This window comes from Vanrija pseudolonga, chromosome 4 (assembly GCF_020906515.1).
Source record: "Vanrija pseudolonga chromosome 4, complete sequence".
Classification (NCBI taxonomy): domain Eukaryota; kingdom Fungi; phylum Basidiomycota; class Tremellomycetes; order Trichosporonales; family Trichosporonaceae; genus Vanrija; species Vanrija pseudolonga.
In genome coordinates, this window is record NC_085852.1 from 1,519,892 (window position 1) to 1,540,413 (window position 20,522).

Genomic DNA, 20,522 nt, shown 5'->3' on the forward strand with positions numbered 1-20,522 from the left:
TGGGTCACAGGCAGGCATGACATCCTCTTTGCTCGCTCGCTCGCTCGCGATTTCCCTCGCCGCGGCCCCTCGCTGCTGCCCTCACTGCCCTGGTCAGACAGACGGGACGGACCCTTGCGCCTGTAGGTACACAGCGTGTGCTGCTGTCACGTTACGCGGCAGCGCACTCACCGGCACGTATGCAGCTCACCGAATGTTCCGGCCGCTGAAGCATCGTCTGCGGCTGTTGCAGGTGGGTGCAGGCAGACCAGCACGCGACCTTCAGGGGAGGGTTTACCCGCGCCCACAGACGTACTCTTACGCTCGTGCTGCGCACTCGCTCGAGCTTCCGGCTCGCTGGGCTGGAGGACTACGCGCGCACAGCTGAAACTTTGCGCCACGAGCCAGCGGCCGCCGCTGCTGCGTGCCGCTCCACCCACCAAACTGCCCGCGCGGGACGGCTCCTTTAGAATCTCGGCATGATGCGCGGTTCGCCGACCCTGGTCAGGCAATGTGACTAGTGGTGGGCACCGTGGGCTCTGTCCGGGGCAAAAAGCATGCTTTGGCCCCTGGGGCCTGGGCGACCCGACCCAGCCCAGCGCGCGCCAGAGTGAAGCAGTCGCCGCACAGCGTCGCAGATCAAGCCACGGGGTACTGCAGGGAGAGGTACTGCGTCAAACCTGGATCCATGGCTCTGGTGCACTGCGCTGCGCACGCGTCCCAGTCTGGTAAGTAATCGATACGACGCGGCGCACGCACGCACGCACGCAGGCGGCAGTCACCAACAGCAGTGGGAACATGGCTGCTAATGAACCTCGCCTTCGTCATGAGAAGCACGCAGCCCGCACCTGCTGCACACGCCGTCGACCGAGCCCGTGCTGGGAATGATGGATCGGCAGCCCACAGCAAGCCAGCGACCCGACGGCTCTCTCGGACACTTTGCACAAGAAAATCTTTCCCCCCCACCGCCGTCAACGTCCCGTCCATTGCGCCGTCTAACGGCTGCTCTTACGAACATGCACCCACTAGTCTGGCTCGCTGACGAGAACGCACCCAGGGCGCTTGTTGGGTGCTGTTCCAGATTCGCTGGCGCTGCCAAGAGGCCTTTAGCGGCCGTTGAGCCCACCCTCCCCGGCGCCTCGGTTCAAGGTACATTGGCCGCGCGCTGTGCCGCGCTGACGTTACCCACTTTGGACCGTCCCGCTTCTTGGCATTTGGGGGTTCGGTGGTTTGGTGGCCGCCGCTGTCAACATTCGCCGTCCGTGTCGTCACTTCGGGCCGGCGCAGTCGTGCTTCCTTGTTTGCGAGCATGCTGTTTTGCCCGACTTGCAAGGCCTACCCATGCACTCATGGCCGTCCATTGCTCATAGGCCTGTTCGCGCCCCTCGGTGGCAGTTTTGTATGCCCCAATCCAACGGCACAAGGCTGCGCTTCCCCCACCTTCTCGGAGGAATGCACGTCGAGCATCACAGCATCGTCGTCCGCAGACTCTGTGGAAACTGCGACTAGAGCTCGTTTTAGCATGCCCAGTTTCTTCGCCTCGCCGAACAACGTACAGCAGCACTTTCGCACTCTGCAGAGCCGTGGTACCAGGCCAACTCTGCCCAACACCACCGACTGCCAGCCCGTTAACGTCGTGGTCTGCGCCACGGTCGGTGCCTGACGGCCCGCGACTGCGACTCCAAACCTTCTTCCCACATTCTCCATCCACAGCACATTGTAAATTACATTGGGCAGGACTCTGCGCCTCTGCGCGCACAGCCAGGCAGGCACATAGGCACACATGCAATATGGTTGGGTTTTCGCTAGACAGTGATTGGGTGCCCGACAAAAGCGCGCGCGCGTGGTTTAATCCGAGTGGTCGCTCAGCTCGGACTGCGAGTCGTTCTGTGTTTACGTCAGTTTGCCGCTCGCTTGCAAGTTGCTCGTTCCCGGCACACTCACACCAAAGAATGCAAATGCCGACGGACGACGCGGCAGGCTTGGTGACTCGCCGCGCGTCTTGCTTGCGGCACGGACACGCGATCGTGATCGCGATCTCCCCTGTCTCGGGGTGCGTGCAGCATCATACGAGTCGGAATCGGCCCGTCGAGTCCGAGGGCGAGACTTGTGGTCGACGGCGTCAGGGCCGCTCAACGTGCCGTCACTCTCAGTCCCGGGCAGTGGTCCCAAATGATCGTTGGGGTCATCCAGCTCGTCATGCAGATCCGCTTGAGCAAGCTGGCGCTCCACGTTGGCCAGTTTCTCAAGCAAGTGCCGCTTTGACAAAGGTGGCGGGGCATCGTAAGCTGACGCAAACCGGCTGGGAGATTGAACGCCACTCTTCAAAGCCTCGGCACGGTCCCTTGTCGATTCCTTGAGTGACTGCACACGGCTGACACCGACAGACGGAAGCGAAGTAGACGACTTTTGCGTGGGAAGAGGAGGCGTCTCACCGCCAGACACACTGCAAACGTCAGCGCCACAAACGTTTACCGCCACTTACTCATCAATGTCAAACTCGTCCTCGTCAGTGTCCGTCTCCTCTTCCTCGGTGTGACTTCGGTCGTCGCTGCTGCTCGCGCCCTGGTCTCGTGGTCTGAGAGGCTTGGCGCCCGACCTGTGGTCCTCTTCGACAACGACAAACGACTTTTGCTTCTCGCGTTCGTTCCACTTTAGCGTGCGCGAGATTGATCTGAACCAATCGGTCGACTGCTTGTCGGCACACACAGTTGGGAACGGGTACTTTGAAGCTGTAATCTTGATGTGGTCACCCTCTGCGAAAGTCAGCGTAGAAGTCACTAACGCACTCACGCTTCAGCTCGACGCGACCGCGGCCGTCAAAGCTTGCCCAGGCAGTAGAGCGCGAGTTGTACGGGACGCAAATACGCAGCTCCATGCTGTCGGGCAGAAGCATCGGTCGGAATGATAGCGTGTGAGGGCAGATTGGCGTGAGAAGGATGGCGGGGATCTGCGGGTGGACTAGGGAGCCGCCCGCAGAGAGCGAGTAGGCGGTGGAGCCCGTGGGCGTTGACACGGTCAGACCGTCTGCTTGGACAGTTGTCAAGTGGTGGTCGTCACCTGTACTGGGGTCAGCACACACGTACTCGCTACCCGCCATCGCGCCACTCACCAAACACCTCCAGGAGCGACACGAAAGGACTGGGTCCTCGGTCCACCACCAGGTCGTTCAACACCTCAAACTGTTCAACGGCGCGCGTGGTGAAACACATGATCTCCTTGTCCTTGCCCTTTTGCGAGCACAGCCTGTTGTCCGAAGGGTCCTCGAGCGCATCCCAGCCGTCTCTGTCCACCTGTTGGACGAGGATGTCGCCTCCAGGGCGGCGAACAGCCTTGTTTCGCCGCTTGCCATTCTTTGAGGACACCTTGTCCTCAAACTGCTCGACCGCACGGTACACAACACACGTGAAGCGCATGCGAAGGTTGACACGGATGCCCTCGTTGATGACCCTGTCCATCGTTGGCTTGTAGTTTGCAAAGTCAAAGTTTGTCAAGAAGCCGAGCGATCCCAATGCGAAGGGCAGGACAGGGGGCACGATCTTTTGGCTGCGATGGTCAGCGTAGCCCAGTGGCCACCAACTCACAATAGCCATGAGGTGAACAGCACGGTGCCGTCGCCACCAAGGGTGACGACAAAGTCGAACAGCTGAGGCGAATTGGAGCACATCTCGGACGTCCAGTAGCGCAGCTGTCCCTCCTCCTTGCGCCTGTAGTTTGTGTCTGTGCTAGTGGATGACAAGTATCCCGAGTTGCTCATCGACGACAGGTTCCATGTCGACGCCGATGTCGACGACCCGCGGCGGCGAGCGACCGGCTCAAACAGGTGCGGGTACTTTTGTTCCATGCCGGCGGCGTCGAAGCGCTTCGAGTGGCGCAGCTGCGAATCGACATAGACGATCATGCCTCGGTTCCTCGACTCGCCGTTGCGGGCCAGACGAGTCAGGTCGGTCGTGCTCGAGTTTGCCGAGGGTACCGTCGACGGGGCAGTCGAGTACGGCACCTTGGGCTTGCCATGCTCCATGAGGTACAGGGCCAGCTCGCGCGTGAGCTTGATAAGCCGGTTGTCGCGGGCCTTTGTGACGATGAGGACGCTCTGGATCCGACTGCGCACCGTCGTGCGCCCCAGCTCCTTGGAGACCTCGCGCACGCCCTGCGCCGTGGCGGCGAGCTGGCGTGTGAGCGAGCTCACTTCCTCCTCATCCTCGTCAGAGTCGAGCACATCCTCGTACACGACGCTGCTGTCCAGCCGCGACGACTTGTCTGAGTCATACTCGCTGACCGCGCTCGACGACGGCGATGTCTGGCGCGGGACAGGCTGCGCCGGCGTGAGGGGCTTGATCTGCGCCCGGCGTGAACGCGACGGCACTGGCGGCTGTGGGGCGGCCTGGGCCCCGTCGTCAAAGTTGACCTCGCGCGCCTTGGGCCTGCCGGCTGGTGGGGGCGCTCCGAAGAAGTGGTGCTCGCCCTTGCGCAGCCAGTCGGACAATGACCCGTGTTTGTCCAGCTGGGAGTGGATGAAGCATGGCGTGTCGTCGTCCAAGTCGGCGCTGATCTTGACGCTCTTGCCCGTCTTCTTTGGCATGGCGGGTAGGGTGTCGTCGCTGCCGTTTGCGCCGGCCATTTGTGACAGCGGAGACGGGGGCTGAGGGCTACGCAAGCGCGAGGACGAGCTTGGTGCGGGCCCAGCGGCGGAAGTACCAGCAATGGTCACGCGCTGGGTTGCGGGCGATGCACGGTTCGAAAAGTCGAACCCCACCTGCTGACGGACGTCGCTCGATGCCATGGTGGTCAGATCCTCAAACTTCTACGGTTGGGGCGGAGGCGTCGGCGGCGGCGGCGGCGGCGGCGTCGGCGGGAATGGTCGGCACGTGGACGGCGTTGGGAAGACGTCGTTGGCGAAAAGTCGGCGCGCTAGCGCTTGCAGATGAGGGTGTGCGTGTTTTGTTTACCGCGGCAGCGAGTGCTTGCGTCGACGGTTTATCGACGGCGAGATGGCAACCAAATGTGTGTGGAAGATGCACGATGCAATGTGGACTGGGACGTTGATGGGATGTGATGCTCGGTGGAGGCCGATGACCGAATGGATTGGGTAAGAGGCAAGGTGGACGAGATGGCGTGAACTAGGGAGCAGTCAGGAGGAAGCGAGATGGTGGCTCGTTCCTCTTTATAGAGCTGCCCTCTGCGAGTTGAATGTCTTTGGAAGAGTGAGAGAAGGAGAGATGCGATGGGGGACGTCGATGCGACGTTCAAGAGATGATGGGTGGCACGACGACGCTTGGCGGTCTCGACTTCGACTCGTCGCTCTGCAGCAGGTGGAGCACCAATCCAGACGGCCAGATCCCCTCGATACCTCCACCCAAATTCCCCCCATCCCAATACAACGCGGCCGACCGGGCCGATGACGCGCACAACCACCCCAGCGACTTAAGCGACCCGCCCACACGCCGTCCACTGCTTGGCTCTACGTGCAATGCATACGGCTCGAATGGTGTCTCCCTCTACCCTTCATCATACATCACCCAGTCAACATCTAGGGGCCAGGCGCATCAGGCTTCAAACTGGAGTGGGGGGTCAGCGACTGCGCATTTGGGTGGGTAGCGGCGCAAAACTACTCACGACGATCGGCCAGCGCGGAGAATCTCGTCAGTGCCAAGGAGGTTGACGGCAATGACAGAGCTAGAATGCAGCATCTGCCTCTTGACGCGGTAGTTGTCCCAAACACCCTCGGTAACGGGGTTCATGGGCTCACCAGAGCGCAGGTCGAGACCAACGGGGTCGTCCGTCTCCTCGGCCTCCTGCTGCAGTCCGACAATGGCGTCCTGGACGTCAAAGCCACCGTTGGCAGCCAGCGTCTTGGGAATGATGAGGAGGGCCTCGGCAAACGCAAGGACACCAAGCTTGGAGCGTCCCTTGGCCTTGGACTTGAGCGCAGTCTGGAGGTGGGCCGAGCACGCGACCTCAAAGGCACCTGCACCGGGGATGAGAGCGTTGTCCTCAATGGCGTTCTTGACAGCACGGAAGCCGTCACGGAGAGCATCCTGGATCTGGGTCATGGTGTGGGCGTTGGGGCCTAGCAAATGTCAGCTACATTTTCGTCGCACTCAAACCCACCCTTGATGAGCATGGTAACACTCTTGGGGTTCTCAACCTCCTCAACAAAGGTGTACTTCTCCTCGCCGAGGGTGTGCTCGTACACCAAACCGGCCCAACCAAGAACATCGGGGGTGAGGTCGTCGACCGAGTTCTGGGCAATACCACCACACGCGAGCTGAAGACGCTCCATGTTTCGCCTCTTGGCGCGACGGAGAGCGAGGATGCCGTTCTTGGCGAGAACGTCCAGGGACATGGGGTCGATACCCTTCTGGTTGATGATGACAAAGCCCTTGGGCTTCTCGTCCGAACCGACAGCAACATCGCAAACGTGGTTCTTGAACTCGACAATCTTCCTCAACTTGTCGTCAACGAAACGGCGCTCCGACTCGACGAGCTTGGAGCGCTGCTCGGCAGACGAGTAGAAGAAGCCAGAGTTGACCTCGGTCTTCTCGTACTCGAGAGACACGTTGAGGGTAAGGATGTAGGCGTTCTCGACACGCTTGGGCATGTCAGGGTGGCGGGCACCGTGGTCCATGACGAGACCGCGGACGAGCTGGGTGTCGGTGTCGGTGCGGTGCTGCATCTTCATAATCTCGATCATGTGCAGGTCGATGGGCTCGCGGTGGGCAGCAACGCCAGTAGCGTCAGCGGGAGGAGCAGGGGGCTGGATAGCGAGGACGGCGTCGACAGCGTCAGCCGAGAGCTTCTGAGCAAGCTTGGCGTGGAGCTTGGTCGAGAGCGAGGTGTGGGCGACCTGGATCAGGTTGGCGCGGTCGAGGGGGACGTTGAGCTTGAACGAGTCGAGGAACTGTGGGGTGTTAGTAGCCGCAAGTGGCCGTTCTACACACCGAAAGAGCCTCCTTCTTCGCGAGGTCAAAGCCCTCGCCGATGACACGGGGGTGGACACCCTCCGAGATGTAGCGGTCGGCCTGCTTGAGGAGCTCGCCGACAAGGAGAACAACCGAGGTGGTACCGTCACCGACCTGCTCGTCCTGGGCGACGGCGGTACGCGCGATCATGGCGGCGGTGGGGTTCTGGTAATGTCAGCGTTGGTCTGGAGGATGCGACATCGGGCAACGCACCTGGATCTGCATCTCCGAAAGGAGGACCTTGCCGTCCTGGTCGAGTGTAAGCGCTAGGTCGAAAACAGTTGCACAGTGCCACAAACCTTGGTCATCTTGATCTGGCCAGAGCCGTCGACAAGCATCTTGATGGTACCGCGAGGACCTGGTCGTGTCAGCACGACGCAAATAAAGTCGGGGAAGGCTCACCAAGGTTGCTCTTGACGACGTTGGCAAGACCAACAGCACCAGCCTGAGGCATTAGCTATTTCTCGGATTCGTTCCAGCCAAACCCACAGTGTTGACCTGCAGCGCCTGCGTCCGCCTGACGCTCTCAGCGCGAGGGTTGATGAGCTCGAGACTTGAAGACATTGTTCGAGCCTGGCGGGGGTGTGTGATTAAAGGTTAAAAAGTAAACCTGATTTTCGATCTATGCGGTTCCCGTGTGCCGACTATGCGATTGTGCTTTGCTGTCGAGCTTTTAAAAGAGATGATTGTGAGATGGTAGGATGTTGGAATGTCGTCGAAGTCGTTCGCTGGCAACTTCAACAAAGCATGGACCATGTTGGAAACGCGTCGTGGTCAGACGAAGGAAGGGCTGGGTGACACGTGACTAAAACAGGGGGCTGGATAGGGTGCACGTGGCAAACCATCAATCCCAGTCAATATTTTGATTCCGCGTTCGATGATGCTTGCGGTGGCGGCTGATGGAGGTTGGGTTAAAGTGACGACTTGAGAGGGCAACCAACTACTTTGTTGTTGTTGTCGACCACTGCGGCCACACGACCACCATGCCGCCGCAAGTCAACAACGTAGTCAACAACCTCATCAGAGCCGCGGCGTCTGTATCGTCAGACATCTCGGACGCCGACCTTGACGCTCACGTCGCCAAGCTGCTCGCAGCAGAAGCAAAGGCCAACGACGCAAAGTGGTCGGAGCTGGGGCTCAGCGCGTTCTTGGGCTCGGGGTCGGGATCGGGGTCGGGGTCGGGCGGTCGTGACTCGTGAGCTCGTCCTCTTCCTTCCAGAGCTAACACCCCAGGCCCGACCCGTCTCTCCCAAAGCCGAACAAGCGCTTCCTCGCAAGCATCATCCGCAACGTCGACGGGCACAACACTGCCCTGCTGCGCCAACAGGCCGAGTCGGCTCGCGATGCCCGCCGTGCGCGCGAGCCCGTTGCGTCGTCGTCAAGACGAGCGAACCCCGGTACAGCTGCGGGAAGGCTGTTCGGTGGCGCTTTACGCAGTGTTGGGCGCGACGCAAGCCGTAGGGACGACCGCGGCGAGAGAAGGGAGCGCGACGACGTGAGGCGAAGGGAGGATCGTGACGACAGGAGAGAGCGGGATAGGAGCAGGGAGAGGGATCGCGACAATGGCCGTGGGAAGGATCGCGAGGAGCGTAAACGCCGCGACGACGACCGCACAAGAGATCGTGACGACGCCCGCCGACGTGACGACGACCGTGCGAGGGAGCGTGGCGACGACAGCCGACGAGACCGCGACAACGACCGTAGACCAGACCGCGACAACGACCGCAGACCAGACCGCGACAACGACCGTAGACCAGACCGCGACGACCGAAGGGCATCTTCCCGTCGCGACGACTCGGACGACGAACGCAGGCGGCGCCGACACGACGACAGCGATGACGACAGGCGCAGCAAGAGGCGTAGCAGAAAGGACGACTCTGACGACGAACGCGACCGGCGACGAGACCGGCGTCGTGACGACGACAAGAGAACACGGGACCGGGACGACGAGCGCCGAGGCAAAGACAAGCGCGACAGGCGGCGAGACGACTCGGAGTCACCGCCACGGCGGCGACGCGACCGCTCTGAATCACCTCGCCGGCGCTCCCACCGCTCGCCCTCAGCCTCACCGCCACCACCGCCGCCACCCGACCTATCCCCGCCCGAGTCGCCTATCTCCCGCATGGACAAGTACTTCAAGAAGAGCTACGACCCGGCGCTCGACGTCGGCGAGGTGCCCAAGACGGGGCTGGTGACCGCCGTCGGGTGGGACAACATGCTTGCGGTGTTGAAGGACAGAGGGAAGAAGGTGAGCTTCCGGTGAAGGGGTAAAGCTGACATCCAGCGACGCAAGAACTCGCCACGCCTATCAGACTCGCCCGAGCCTGGCCCCAAACCCCGTGACGAGGGCTCAGCATGGGCACGGCAGCAGCGCGAGATGGCGCATGCCAAGCCCGCGGACGAGAAGAGCATCATGGAGATGGAGTACACTGCGCGGGGCGGCGTGCGCGAGTGGGACCAGGGGAAGTAGTGGGGGCTCACAACAGGGGTCGTCGCGGACAAGCCGCAGCAAGCAAGCAAGCGAGCCTGCGTGCCTCGGTGCCGCCAGTGGTGTCTCAGCTTTCGGGGTGCCTGCGTGAATTCCGCCTAGTGCTGCACAACAGGTCGGGTGGCGAAGTAGGTCGGGCGCCACAAGGCCCGCGCAAGACATTCAAGATGCATCAGTCCTACATATCATCAACTGTCCGTGCCTCCGCATGGCCCCGCCTAGACGTCTGGGTTGTACGTGTAGGCGTACAGCGCCATGGCACCGGTCTGGATTGCGACAAAGATCAACGAGCTGAGGTCGTCAGTAGCGTCCGTGTGGCAGACTTACACCCAGCGCGGGAGAATAACCACGCCGATGTTGGTGAGCGAGAAGAGGAGGATGACGAGGAGGAGTTTGGTCGTGTTGTTCCAACCGCTGCAAGAGCAAGCGTTAGCAGTCTTCCCGCGCCGCCCGCCGCCCCGACCCACGCGATGAAGCCAGTGCCGGCAAACTGAATCAAGGTGCCCACGCCAGCGAGGACAAGGTAGACGATCGGGACATAGGAGTAGTGGTACTGGCCGTCGAAGCGGACGATGGCGATCTTGCTGCGGATGTAGAGGATGACGGCGCCGACGAGCTGGACGATGAATCCGAGGATGAGGACTGGGGTCAGCGGCACACGCGAACTTGCCACCTACAAAGCGTGAAGGCCTTTGTGCCGCGGCGTTCGTCTGCGCGTCAGCTGGGCTCCCATTCACGACGCACTCCAAGACATTGTGCTTGCTGCGCTTCCTTGTGAGAGATGGTGCGATGCAAAGAGTGTCACGGGCGCTGCATGCATCCTTGAGCCTATGTACTGCGCGCCACCGAGAACCCGGTCCATACGACGGGACCCGTCTTGACAACCAGGGCGGGGCATCGCACCGCGCCACCCTGCCAAGACGGCTTTCTGGCGGGGGTAGCCAGTGAGTGAGTGAGTCGAGAGGAAACGCCAGGGGGCCGGTGGGGGGGTGTTTTGCTGCTCTCGCTCTCGGCGCTGCTACTCTTCGCCTCGCCGAGGCACGGAGCAGCCAGTCAGTCACCAGTAACCGCTAACCCAGATTCGGGGCGACTGACACCTCTGGAGCCTCTGCTCGGCGCCGCATGTGACGAACTGAACGCACACTGGGAGCCAGGAACGGTCGTGGCAGTGGTTTTGTTTGGGCATCGGCGCGCCGCCACTGCTGCTGCTCCAGCTCTCGTGCTGCACTGATGCAGTGCTGGACGTCATGGCCGGGGCCTTGGAGCAATGCTGGAGTCGGAGTCGAGTTCGCGCCGGGTGAGTGGTACAAGCGAGGTGAGTGCGCTCCAGCTCGAGGCAAGTCGTACCAGGAGTACCCCCCTCTTGGCCGCTTCGCCGTCCGTGGTGAGTGACACGCCCGTGGAGACAGTGAACTCCAAGCTGACACCTTTCTAGACATGGAGGCAGACCGTCGCAGTGGGTGTCATCAAGTCTGTCGAGTAAGTTCCCTACTGCTGGTTGGGACATGAGCTGACACCATTACAGGAAGACCGACGGCAAAGGTGGCAAGACGACCAAGGCCGCAAAGAAATAAAACAGCCAGGCACGGCTCGGCTCCGAGGCCCGACTTTGAGCTGCACACCCCAGATCCGCAGACGCCGGTTGGGGTGAGTGGGTGGCGCGGTGATGCCTGCTGCTGTCGTGCAAGGTGTTGGCCGTGTTGGAGGACCATGCTGCTTTTGCGATCGTGATGGCGTCGGCCACGTGCCCTCAGGTGCGTTTCATGCTGCAAGCCAGGCGAGTAGTGGGTTGTGTGGGCTGGGTGGGGGGGGCGTCTGAACGCGTCTGGCTTTGTCCCGGATTCCAGGGTCTAGTTTGGTATCAAAGTCGGTCAGATCGACGCAGCGATGTCAACCACACTCAACATCCGCTTCATCAACCTCGTCACCACCTTCCCTTTGTCAATGCCTCGTCGACTCACTCTACCAGACCATCCAAGCATGGCCGTGGGTTTACCACCCCACGACGCGCCGGACAGACACGTTCCCGATACGTCTCGGCGCAATGACCCCCGCCGCCGTGACCCCCGCCAAGATGGGAGTTTGGCGTCGAGGCGGACTGTGCACCCAATAACAAACTGATGATGATGGCGGCTGCTCTCTTCCTCCCCTCTGACCCATGGTGTAGCCGGCCGCCTCCTCTGTGATGTCCGAGCATGCGCCGCCCGCCTCCGCCGCCTGGACCTCGGTCCACGAAAGCGCATACAGGCCTGCCTCGACGACACTACTCAACCCGGCCGTTGTTAACATGCATCTCAACTCACTTGTCATCGATAACTTTACGACCCAGTTCACGCACGCTCATTTACACATCTTTACTACTATGATTGGGGCCTGCTTGTGGCTCCTCGCGGCCCTCACGCCCATCAACGCTCTCACTCTTTACACACCCACCAGCACGGTAACGACCATCACCATCACGCCGACCCAGGCGGCCACGGCAAACCCCCCTGTATGGACCGGCCATGCTGCCTACGACCCGACCGTCCTCACTCCCCCAGCACCCCCCTCCCCTCCCGTTACGCACGTTGACGTACCCATCCCCGCCGACCCAGTTGGTGCAGGCTTCCAACTGTCCATCCCGCAGCACGGAAACTTTCTCGGATTCTCCATCGAGCTGTCGGTCGCCACGGCCGTCCTGGGCAAAAATGCGGGCAAGCTCGAGCCTGCCTTCTTGAATTACCTCGTCAACATCAAGAACCGCGCCCGCGCCGGCCCCATCATCCGTGTCGGCGGCAACACGCAGGACTCGAGTAGTCTCTCGCTCACTCCGTTTGCCGATGGCCTGGCCGTCGAGAAAATCAAGCAGGGGCCAACGGTCACCTCCACGCCTATTATCAACTACTCGGAGGACCTCCTTTATCTCATGGCTAATATCACCTCGCTTGTCGGTACCGACTGGTTCCTTGGCCTGCCATTCAACTCGACGAGTATTAGCACCCACGACGCCGCGCTCGTCGCCAAGACGGCCTTATCGGTTCTTGGCCCAAAGCTGCGTGCCCTGTCCCTCGGTAACGAGCCTGACCTGTAAGTGGAACTACACCCGCGCTTGCTCCTCCCCCTAACCTGCACAGCTATGCTGGACATGAAGAACGAAGCTCGGATTATACCCTCCAGTCCTATCTTGGCGAGTTTACGCAAGTGAAGACAGATGTCCTCAGTTCCATCTCGAATCAAGCTCTACTGGCCGGACCTTCGATCTGCTGTTCGGTTCAAGGCTTTGACATTGGCGACATTCTCAGCGCGGGATGGCTGATCAGCAATGCTCCCTCCCTGTCCTACGTCACGGTCCAGCGCTACCCGTACAACAATTGTGGTGTCAATGGCAAGGTTGTCGACCCCCAAGCCATCTTCCAGAGCTATCTGTCCCATACCGGTCCTCAAAGCCTGACGTCGCTCTACCTCGACGCTTCCACCGCCGCCCAGGCACTCGGCAAGCCCATCGTTATGCAGGAGATGAACACGGCCAGTTGTGGTGGTTTCCCCGGTGTCAGTGACAGTTTCGGCGCCGCGCTGTGGATGGCAGACTGGTCGCTCCAGCTTGCGTGGGCAAACTTTTCCGCCGCCCTCATGCACGTCGGTGGTCAAAACGTCTACTACAATGTGAGTGGGGGGGAGGAGGGTCATGGGGTGGCCAGGTGGTGGCAGTCGACGGTGGCGGTGACGTGAAGCTTGATCTGCTACCGATCCACACTCGAGGACGATCCCCCTGCCGACGAGGATAGGTCACCGGGATGATCACCTCGACTGATCTGTCACCAAGGATCGCCGACCTGCTGACACCCCTCAGCCCTTCACCCCCCCCCGCCTCCTCCAAGACTGGTAACGGCTGGACCACTGGCTCTGTCTACTACTCTACCCTCGTCGTCGCCGAGGCCCTCGGCTCGGCCAACACTTCCCAGGTCATCGACCTGTTCGGTTCTTCCAACACCAGCAGCCTCAACCCCGCCTACATCATCTACGAAGGCGGTATCCCTGTCCGCGCTGTGCTGTTCAACTACGTCTCCGACCCCACCGGCGCGTCAGACTACACTGCTGCCATCCACATCAACGGTAGCACGATCGGTGACCACGTCAGTGTGCGCTATCTCAGGTCTCAGCACATTTCCGAGCACAACAACATTACCTGGGCGGGACAGACGCTCGGCCCTGACTTTCAAGGCGACGGCCGACTGTACGGCACTGTCGACACGCAACAAGTCGCGTGCAGCAACGGCGCGTGCAACGTCGTCGTGCCTGCGCCATCCATTGCGCTCGTGTTCCTCACCGACACCTCGCTCAACGAGTCGACCCCGATCCCAGACGCTGTTGCCACATTCCGAACCTCGATCATTGGCCATGGTTCCGCCACAGTCGACCCCAAGGCTCTCGAAACCAGTAACGGTTCAAAGGGCGGTATGCTGGGCACCTCTGGAGGCAAGCACAACAAGTCTGGCGCTGGACGCACCCGGGCTGGCCCCGTCGTCGCTGCCCTCGCTGCTAGCCTCCTCCTCTCCACAATGCTCTAGACGGCAATCTTTCCCCCAGTCGGCATCTCCTCCGATGGCATCTTCTCCTCAGACGGCATCTTCTCCTCAGACGGCATCTTCTCCTCAGACATTTCCTCTTCGACTCTTTGTTGTATCTTCTATCTTCCATGATCCTCTTTGCACATGAAACCGTCTAGGGTTTATCAGTATCTCTCGTCCACGCCGGGTCCCATCAGTACCCCCTCATCGCTATGCTCCATTGTGTATACATCTACTTTGCTCGGCTTACACCTACTTCTCCTCGGTATAACCACGAGCAATACCGCTACGCCCCTGCTCCAGCACGGCAGGCTCGTCGAGACCATACCTCGCCTCCAGCCCCTGGAAGCTGCGCGACTGGAGGAACATGCTACCTGCGGACTCGAGCTTGGCCAGCGACGTGTCCTGGTTACGCAGCGTGAGCTCCTTGGTGCCCTCGACGAGCAGCGTCGCGTTGCTGTCCTCCTGGCCGGCGCCAAACTTCCTCCGCGTGCGGTATTTGCCCGTCACGAGCGAAAACTCGAGCTCCTCCTCCGACTCGTCCCCCTTGTCCTTGAGACGCTCAGACTCCTCCTTGGCCGCATCGAGCACCGCATCAAGGTCCAGTGTCCACTTGGACGGGTCCCAGATGTGCTCGGTGCCCTTGAGCGCGAGGGTGAGCTCGTACGGCGTGATCATTGGCCGGAGGTAGTCCTGCGGGGGTTAGCGATGCGACAACGCAGCTGGCACGGCGGCGCCCGATGCCTTTACCCACCTTGGAATCGACAACACCACCCTCCGCACAGCCAATGAGCACAAAGCACTCGATCTCGGCAAAGTTGGCCAGCTTGGCGGGGTTGAGCCGGCCCACAGACAACGTATAGCTCTTCTTCTGCGCTCTCTTCAGTGCCAACCGCAGCTCCTCGACAACGGGCTTGGACGACGCCAGGCCAATGTTGCCAACGACGAGACCAAAGACGTCGGCAGCGAGTGCCGAGTGCAGGGCGAACAGGCGCTTCTGGAGTAGGCGCGAGCTGCGTGGGTGCACGGCGAATGCGCCGGTTTCGGGCGCGTAGGCGAAGAGCTGGGGCGTAAGCTTGATTCTGGCGCTGTCAACCTACCGGGTTGGTGGCGTGGGTCATCTGCAGGTTGAGCAGCGACCGACCCTCCTCGCCAATGTACCACACGACGGCGTCGGCCATCTCGACGCCCGCGGGGGGCTGGATACTCCGCAGAGCAGGGGCCTTGCCCTTGGCGTCGGCGTCGGCGTCGGGCTTGGGCAGGGTGCTTGGCCGGCTGATGGTGGCAAACGAAATCGGCACGTCGACTGCGGCGCTAAGCTCTCGCACAATGTCCTCGGCGTGCCAGTCGTACGCAACGTCCCAGACCACCACGATGCCGCGTTTCTCCGCCACCTCGTCCGTGCTCACGGCGCGGAGCGCCTCAGCGGCCGCGGCAACGTCGAGGCTTCGTCGCGGAAAGACGTAGTGGACGGGCAGGGCGTCGGTTCTGGCGTCAGCGTAGGCGCCGGGGGTGTGACCCACGGAGTCAGGCAAGCATGCCCGTAGTGCACCAGGAAATCCGCCGGCAAATGCAGGCAGCTCAGCACGTCGGGGCAGCACGCCCCGTGCGTCGAGTCGGCCAGGACGTAGGTCTGGGCGCCCGACGCGCCGACCAGGCGCTGGAGCGCGCGGTATACTGCGACCGAGGACGGGAGGAGCTCGTCGGGGAACTGGAGGCCGATCTGCGCGTCAGACCAGCTCGACATCGCCCACATACCGTCTTGTAGCCCCCCTCGAGGATCAGCTTGGCCGTGTTCTCGACGTCGAACGCCTCGGCGAGCGACAGCGCGGCCGCCGCATCGCCCATGCTTGATGGGCCGGCGGCGGCGCCCTCGCCGACCTCCTCTTCCAGTGCTACCGCTGCTGAGGTGTAGAATGCGTCTGCGGAGGCCATTGTTGATGTGGATGTGATGGAGGAGAGGTTATTGGTCATGGTTTCGAACTTTTGGATGGGTGGTGGTGGAGGTGGCGTCACGTGATGCGGCAGCGAAGGACAACTTGAATGTCTCTGCTCACCATCTTGTCATGTTGCCATGCCTCATGTGCCCTCTGGCGCCCCTCTCTTCGCTGTGGATACCAGTTCCAGACTGTCCTGATGCGCTGGTGCAGCCCAACCGTGCCAATCTAGCACTGGCCGCCCAAATACCTCGTTCACACGAGACAAATCCCCTCCTTCGCATTGCTCACAACACCTGACCCCTAAGACTCAGCATCACATCAGCACCACACTCAGCACCACACCCACCAACATGCCACCTTTGGTAGAGTTTGACCATATGGCCTACCTTCGGAACAACAGCAAGTTGTTCTCGGTGGATCGCGAGGAGCTCGATGCCGCCGAGAAGGCGTGTACTCGGGCCTTGGAGACTGGTCACGGCTGGGATGAAGCACTCGCTCACTTCGAGGCGCTTGTCCAGTGTGACGTCCGGCAATACGAGGAGTTCATTACTCAAGAGTGGTTGCAGTATCGTCGTGTGCGGGCCGCCATGATCGAGGAGCGCATGCCGGTGGATACCGTCCTCAAGTTCGAGCAGTCTGTTTTCCGCACCACAGGCACCACATACTTTTCGATGAAGCGCAAGTCGGTGGATCCCGCCGACGGTCGTGAGAAGAGGCTCAAGGACGCCGAATGGGGCTCGATGAAGCGCAAGCCGGGGGACGCGGACGGTGCTCCGGAGCAGGCTCCGCTTGAGAGTAAGTCCTCGGCCCAGTCCTAGACTAGATGCTAACTGGACACAGAGAAGCAGAAGACGAGTGTCGGTGGGTATCGCGGTAACGGGGCGTAACTCATCGCCAGGAGACGAGGGGGCCCAACCCCAGTAGCCACGAGGCGAGCGAGACGCGCCACCGCTGCGCAGCGACGCACAGTGGGGTGAGTGCTTTGGTGGCATGTGGGAGGGACACCTTGACTGACTCGCGTTGATGTGTATCTAGCTACACGGCAGGCTGTTTGAAACACAATGCATCATATCATCGCGGTCATGTCCTGGCGGTGGTGGACGCGTGAAGGAAGGTGTGGTCGCGTGGGGGACACCGTCGTCGAGGCGGGTATGCTGGATCGGCTCGTCGAGTTCTCCACCTTCCCTCATACCTTGGGTGCCCCTTCAGCCGCCCCCGACGTGCGCCTGTCTCCCACTGACACGACCTATCAACACGTCACACTTCCTTCTCTTCATTCATCAGTGACACCTTACAATCCCCCACTGCCCACCCACCCCAGCTCGCCATGCCCGACCCCATCGAGCACTTCCATTCCACCCGCCCGCTCGAGACCGTCGACCAGCAGGGGCTCCGCGAGGCCATGGACTCGTACTATCACGCCCTTGAAACCGACCAGGGCTTGGACGAGGCCTACAACCACTACCTGTGCGTGTCGGGTGGTAACCAGGAGGCCCTCGACGAATACGTGTACAGCAAGTGGCTCAGGCAGACCAGCCGGCAGGAGGACGACAAGGCCGCCTCGCCTACGGACGGGCGCAAGGACGCCGCCCCGGACAGGTCGGAGAAGGCCCCTCAGAGTACGTACTTGGATCAGTCGTGCATCGGAGTCGGAGTAGCGCTGACTCTGAATAGAGGACGTGAAGATGAGCGACGGTGGAGATGATGGCGGCGGTGGCGGCGGTCGCGGTGGCGGCAATGGTGGTGGCTCAGCCCAGGCCCCCGGCGACAACATCCCCCCCTCGCCGCCAAGCCCCCTGCCCGAGGGCGCCGCAAGTGAGACGCAGCGCGACACCAACGGGCACAACCAGCAGAACACCTCCGCGGCCTCGGCTCGCTCCACAAACGAGGGCACGGCGGGTGTGACGGCGCCGTCTTCCTCGAGGGCAGAACGAGTGCTCGTCTTGGGTGCGGAGCTGGCGTGGGAGGTCGCTAGGATGAAGCCGAGGCCTGAGGCCGTGTTCCAGGTGGCCGACCGCTTGGGCCACGCGGGTATGCTCAAGCGTGAGTTGAGACGGGGAACCCGCCATATGCCTAACAACTGACGGGTGCTGCAGATCCACGCGAGCTCGGTGAGCGGCTGGCCCGTGACTATGAGACGATCGCGGTCGCCGAGGCGCTCCTCGCGAAGCTCAGGAAGTAGCCACTTGCGCCGTTGGACTGGGTGAGGGGGTTTGGAGAAGTGCGGGGTGATGCACTGGACGGTGTCGTATCCAACCTCGTAGAGCATGGATGCAGCCACTTTGGAGGCTGAAGCAGCCGTCGTTGGATCATCAGCAGGAAGGGACCATACAGAGCCACTGCCTCGTCGATTTGTGTCGGACCCCACTGGTCTGGCTTGCCTTCTCCCCTCTCACAAGAGTGGGCTCGAGAGAGGTAGACTCCGAGCGTGAGCCATGACTTCGGAGAGTGAGCAGCCAGTCCTAGAACTCGACCGTGCAGCCCAACGACCGTCGACACAGTCTCTTCATTAAGAACAATTGCGTGCTGAGGATCAGCGCTTGTGCCAGTCGTACTTAACCACTCACGCCCCCACTTTTCTCTTGCCTTCTACTCATTCACCTTCCTTCTCTTATCCACCTTCCTCCCCACCCACTATCCCTTGGCTTCACCCCCCAGCTATCTCCTACCCAAGGCAAGGTAATGCCCATTCCAGCGGCACCTCAGACTTCGCATCAGGCCAGCCGGTCTCTCGGCACTGGCGCTCAAAGTCCGACTCCTACAGTAGGCCGCACGAGCGACCTGGCCCCTCGTCAATCGCCGTACCCTAGTCCGCTCGCCATACCTGCACCACAACCCGACTGCCGCCTGCACCTATGTGCCAGCGGGGGCTTGGGACCAGTCGCGATACTACGGTGACGGCGGCTACCTTGGCTTCAATGCCCTGCCACACCACAGCCAACCAATGGGAACACCAAGGGCCACGTGACCACTCCGATTTGCCTCCGCTCCACGTTAACGACGCCAGACACACGGACACTGATCAACAGCAAAGTTACTCGACGCATAACTGCATCTTCATGTACGGAAGAGACGCTAAAAGACAGCAAACTAAGTTTACTTCTTCTTGCCGGCCTTCTCAGCGGCCTTGGTGGTCTTGCCACCCTTTCCGTCGGTCTTCTCGACCGACTTAATCACACCGACGGCAACGGTCTGACGCTGCGATAGAGTTAGCTCCCAGCCTTTGTCTGCTTGCAGCGCAAAACACTGACCATGTCACGGACGGCGAAACGGCCGAGAGGGGGGTACTCCTGGTACGACTCGACACTGCGGCGATGTCAGCGCAAGCTCCGAGGTCACACTCGACACAACTTACCAGATGGGCTTCTGCGAGACGAGCTTGACAATAGCGGCGTCGCCCGACTTGATGAACTTAGGAGCAGCCTCCATCTTAGGCAAGTGTAAGCATTGGCCTCCGGTCCTTCCAAGATGATACTTACGACCTTGCCGGTACGGCGGTCGATCTTCTCAATGATCTCCTCGCTAAAAAGCATAGTCAGCACAAAGTCTCCAAGTGGGTCTGCTGAACTTACAACTTGCACGCAATGTGGGCAGTGTGGCAGTCGAGAACGGGGGTGTAGCCGTTGCCGATCTGGCCGGGGTGGTTAAGGACGATGACCTGAGCGTTGAACGAAGCGGCCTCCTTAGCGGGGTCGTTCTTCGAGTCCGAGCAGACGTTGCCACGACGGATGTCCTTGATCGAGACGCTAAGCCCGTTAGCCCATGCCTTAAGACTATGACTCACTTCTTAACGTTGAAGCCAACGTTGTCTCCGGGGAGACCCTCGGGGATCTGCTCGTGGTGCATCTCAACCGACTTCACCTCAGTGGTGACGTTGGAAGGAGCGAAGGTGACGACCATACCGGCCTTGATGATACCGGTCTCAACACGACCGACGGGGACTGTGCCGATACCGCCAATCTTGTACACGTCCTGGAGGGGAAGACGGAGGGGACGGTCAGTGGGGCGGGTCGGGGGGTCGATGGCGTCAATGGCCTCAAGGAGGGTCTTGCCCTTGGCCGAGCCGGCCTTGGTCTCCTTGGTCCATCCCTTGTACCAGGGCATGTTGGTGGTCTCGTCGATCATGTTGTCACCGTGCCAGCCCGAGATGGGGACGAAGGGAACCGACTTGGGGTTGTAGCCGACCTTCTTAATGAAGCCCGAGGTCTCACGAACGATCTCGTTGAAGCGGTCCTCCGACCACTTGGCAGTGTCCATCTTGTTGCAAGCAACAATGAGCTGACGGACACCGAGGGTGAAGGCGAGGAGAGCGTGCTCGCGGGTCTGGCCGTCCTTGGAGATACCAGCCTCGAACTCACCAACGCCCGAGGCGATGATGAGGATGGCGCAGTCGGCCTGCGAGGTACCTGTCGTCTAGTCAGCCACTGTCTTCCAAGTCTCATGAGAACATGATACTAACCAGTGATCATGTTCTTGATGAAGTCACGGTGACCAGGGGCGTCGATGACGGTGACCTGGTACTTGGGGGTCTCGAACTTCCAGAGAGCAATGTCGATGGTGATACCACGCTCACGCTCGGCCTTAAGCTTGTCCATGACCCAGGCGT

General features: G+C 61.0%; 8 protein-coding genes across 8 annotated transcripts; 4 read left to right on the top strand and 4 right to left on the bottom strand.

The window, feature by feature from the left end:
- Positions 1–1,685: 1,685 nt before the first annotated feature.
- Positions 1,686–4,826, bottom strand: UTR1 (NAD(+) kinase). Its single transcript, XM_062772396.1, has 6 exons — positions 3,564–4,826; positions 3,092–3,525; positions 2,773–3,039; positions 2,465–2,735; positions 1,924–2,425; positions 1,686–1,866 (listed from the first exon to the last, which is right to left on the bottom strand). Exons 1-6 carry the CDS (start codon positions 4,760–4,762, stop codon positions 1,828–1,830), a joined length of 2,712 nt encoding a protein of 903 aa, XP_062628380.1. The 5' UTR covers positions 4,763–4,826; the 3' UTR covers positions 1,686–1,827.
- A 610-nt stretch (positions 4,827–5,436) lies between these two features.
- Positions 5,437–7,675, bottom strand: cct6 (T-complex protein 1 subunit zeta). The gene is made up of 8 exons (XM_062772397.1): positions 7,431–7,675; positions 7,344–7,386; positions 7,241–7,299; positions 7,155–7,190; positions 6,921–7,106; positions 6,091–6,880; positions 5,596–6,049; positions 5,437–5,537 (listed from the first exon to the last, which is right to left on the bottom strand). Exons 1-8 carry the CDS (start codon positions 7,503–7,505, stop codon positions 5,510–5,512), a joined length of 1,671 nt encoding a protein of 556 aa, XP_062628381.1. The 5' UTR covers positions 7,506–7,675; the 3' UTR covers positions 5,437–5,509.
- Positions 7,676–7,904: 229 nt separating this feature from the next.
- LOC62_04G005844 (uncharacterized protein) lies at positions 7,905–9,411 on the top strand (the record flags this gene model as incomplete). The annotated part of the gene is made up of 3 exons (XM_062772398.1): positions 7,905–8,136; positions 8,175–9,189; positions 9,226–9,411. Exons 1-3 carry the CDS (start codon positions 7,925–7,927, stop codon positions 9,409–9,411), a joined length of 1,413 nt encoding a protein of 470 aa, XP_062628382.1. The 5' UTR covers positions 7,905–7,924.
- Positions 9,412–9,647: 236 nt separating this feature from the next.
- On the bottom strand, positions 9,648–10,183 carry LOC62_04G005845 (uncharacterized protein; the record flags this gene model as incomplete). Its single annotated transcript, XM_062772399.1, has 5 exons — positions 9,648–9,720; positions 9,757–9,843; positions 9,897–10,071; positions 10,107–10,139; positions 10,174–10,183. The coding sequence occupies 5 exons, from the start codon at positions 10,181–10,183 to the stop codon at positions 9,648–9,650; spliced, it is 378 nt and encodes a 125-aa protein (XP_062628383.1).
- Positions 10,184–11,791: 1,608 nt separating this feature from the next.
- On the top strand, positions 11,792–13,976 carry An02g11890 (Beta-glucuronidase; the record flags this gene model as incomplete). The annotated part of the gene is made up of 3 exons (XM_062772400.1): positions 11,792–12,495; positions 12,543–13,133; positions 13,232–13,976. 3 exons carry the CDS (start codon positions 11,792–11,794, stop codon positions 13,974–13,976), a joined length of 2,040 nt encoding a protein of 679 aa, XP_062628384.1.
- Positions 13,977–14,190: 214 nt separating this feature from the next.
- On the bottom strand, positions 14,191–15,911 carry DPH2 (2-(3-amino-3-carboxypropyl)histidine synthase subunit 2; the record flags this gene model as incomplete). The annotated part of the gene is made up of 5 exons (XM_062772401.1): positions 14,191–14,669; positions 14,731–15,039; positions 15,077–15,464; positions 15,500–15,699; positions 15,735–15,911. 5 exons carry the CDS (start codon positions 15,909–15,911, stop codon positions 14,229–14,231), a joined length of 1,515 nt encoding a protein of 504 aa, XP_062628385.1. The 3' UTR covers positions 14,191–14,228.
- Positions 15,912–16,266: 355 nt separating this feature from the next.
- Positions 16,267–16,803, top strand: LOC62_04G005848 (uncharacterized protein; the record flags this gene model as incomplete). Its single annotated transcript, XM_062772402.1, has 2 exons — positions 16,267–16,711; positions 16,757–16,803. 2 exons carry the CDS (start codon positions 16,267–16,269, stop codon positions 16,801–16,803), a joined length of 492 nt encoding a protein of 163 aa, XP_062628386.1.
- Positions 16,804–17,243: 440 nt separating this feature from the next.
- Positions 17,244–18,098, top strand: LOC62_04G005849 (uncharacterized protein; the record flags this gene model as incomplete). The annotated part of the gene is made up of 3 exons (XM_062772403.1): positions 17,244–17,535; positions 17,591–17,959; positions 18,013–18,098. 3 exons carry the CDS (start codon positions 17,244–17,246, stop codon positions 18,096–18,098), a joined length of 747 nt encoding a protein of 248 aa, XP_062628387.1.
- Positions 18,099–20,522: the final 2,424 nt, after the last annotated feature.

Bases quoted from the DNA above. Each gene is read 5' to 3' on its own strand.
- UTR1 (XM_062772396.1), bottom strand. From the start codon at position 4,762: ATGGCATCGAGCGACGTCCGTCAGCAGGTGGGGTTCGACTTTTCGAAC. The intron at 2,736-2,772 runs GTGAGTGCGTTA...TGACTTTCGCAG, and splicing joins CGGTCGCGTCGAGCTGAAGC to AGGGTGACCACATCAAGATT. The intron at 2,426-2,464 runs GTAAGTGGCGGT...TGACGTTTGCAG, and splicing joins GACGAGTTTGACATTGATGA to TGTGTCTGGCGGTGAGACGC.
- cct6 (XM_062772397.1), bottom strand. From the start codon at position 7,505: ATGTCTTCAAGTCTCGAGCTCATCAACCCTCGCGCTGAGAGCGTCAGG. The intron at 7,300-7,343 runs GTGAGCCTTCCC...TGACACGACCAG, and splicing joins CGTCGTCAAGAGCAACCTTG to GTCCTCGCGGTACCATCAAG. The intron at 7,107-7,154 runs GTGCGTTGCCCG...TGACATTACCAG, and splicing joins TTTCGGAGATGCAGATCCAG to AACCCCACCGCCGCCATGAT.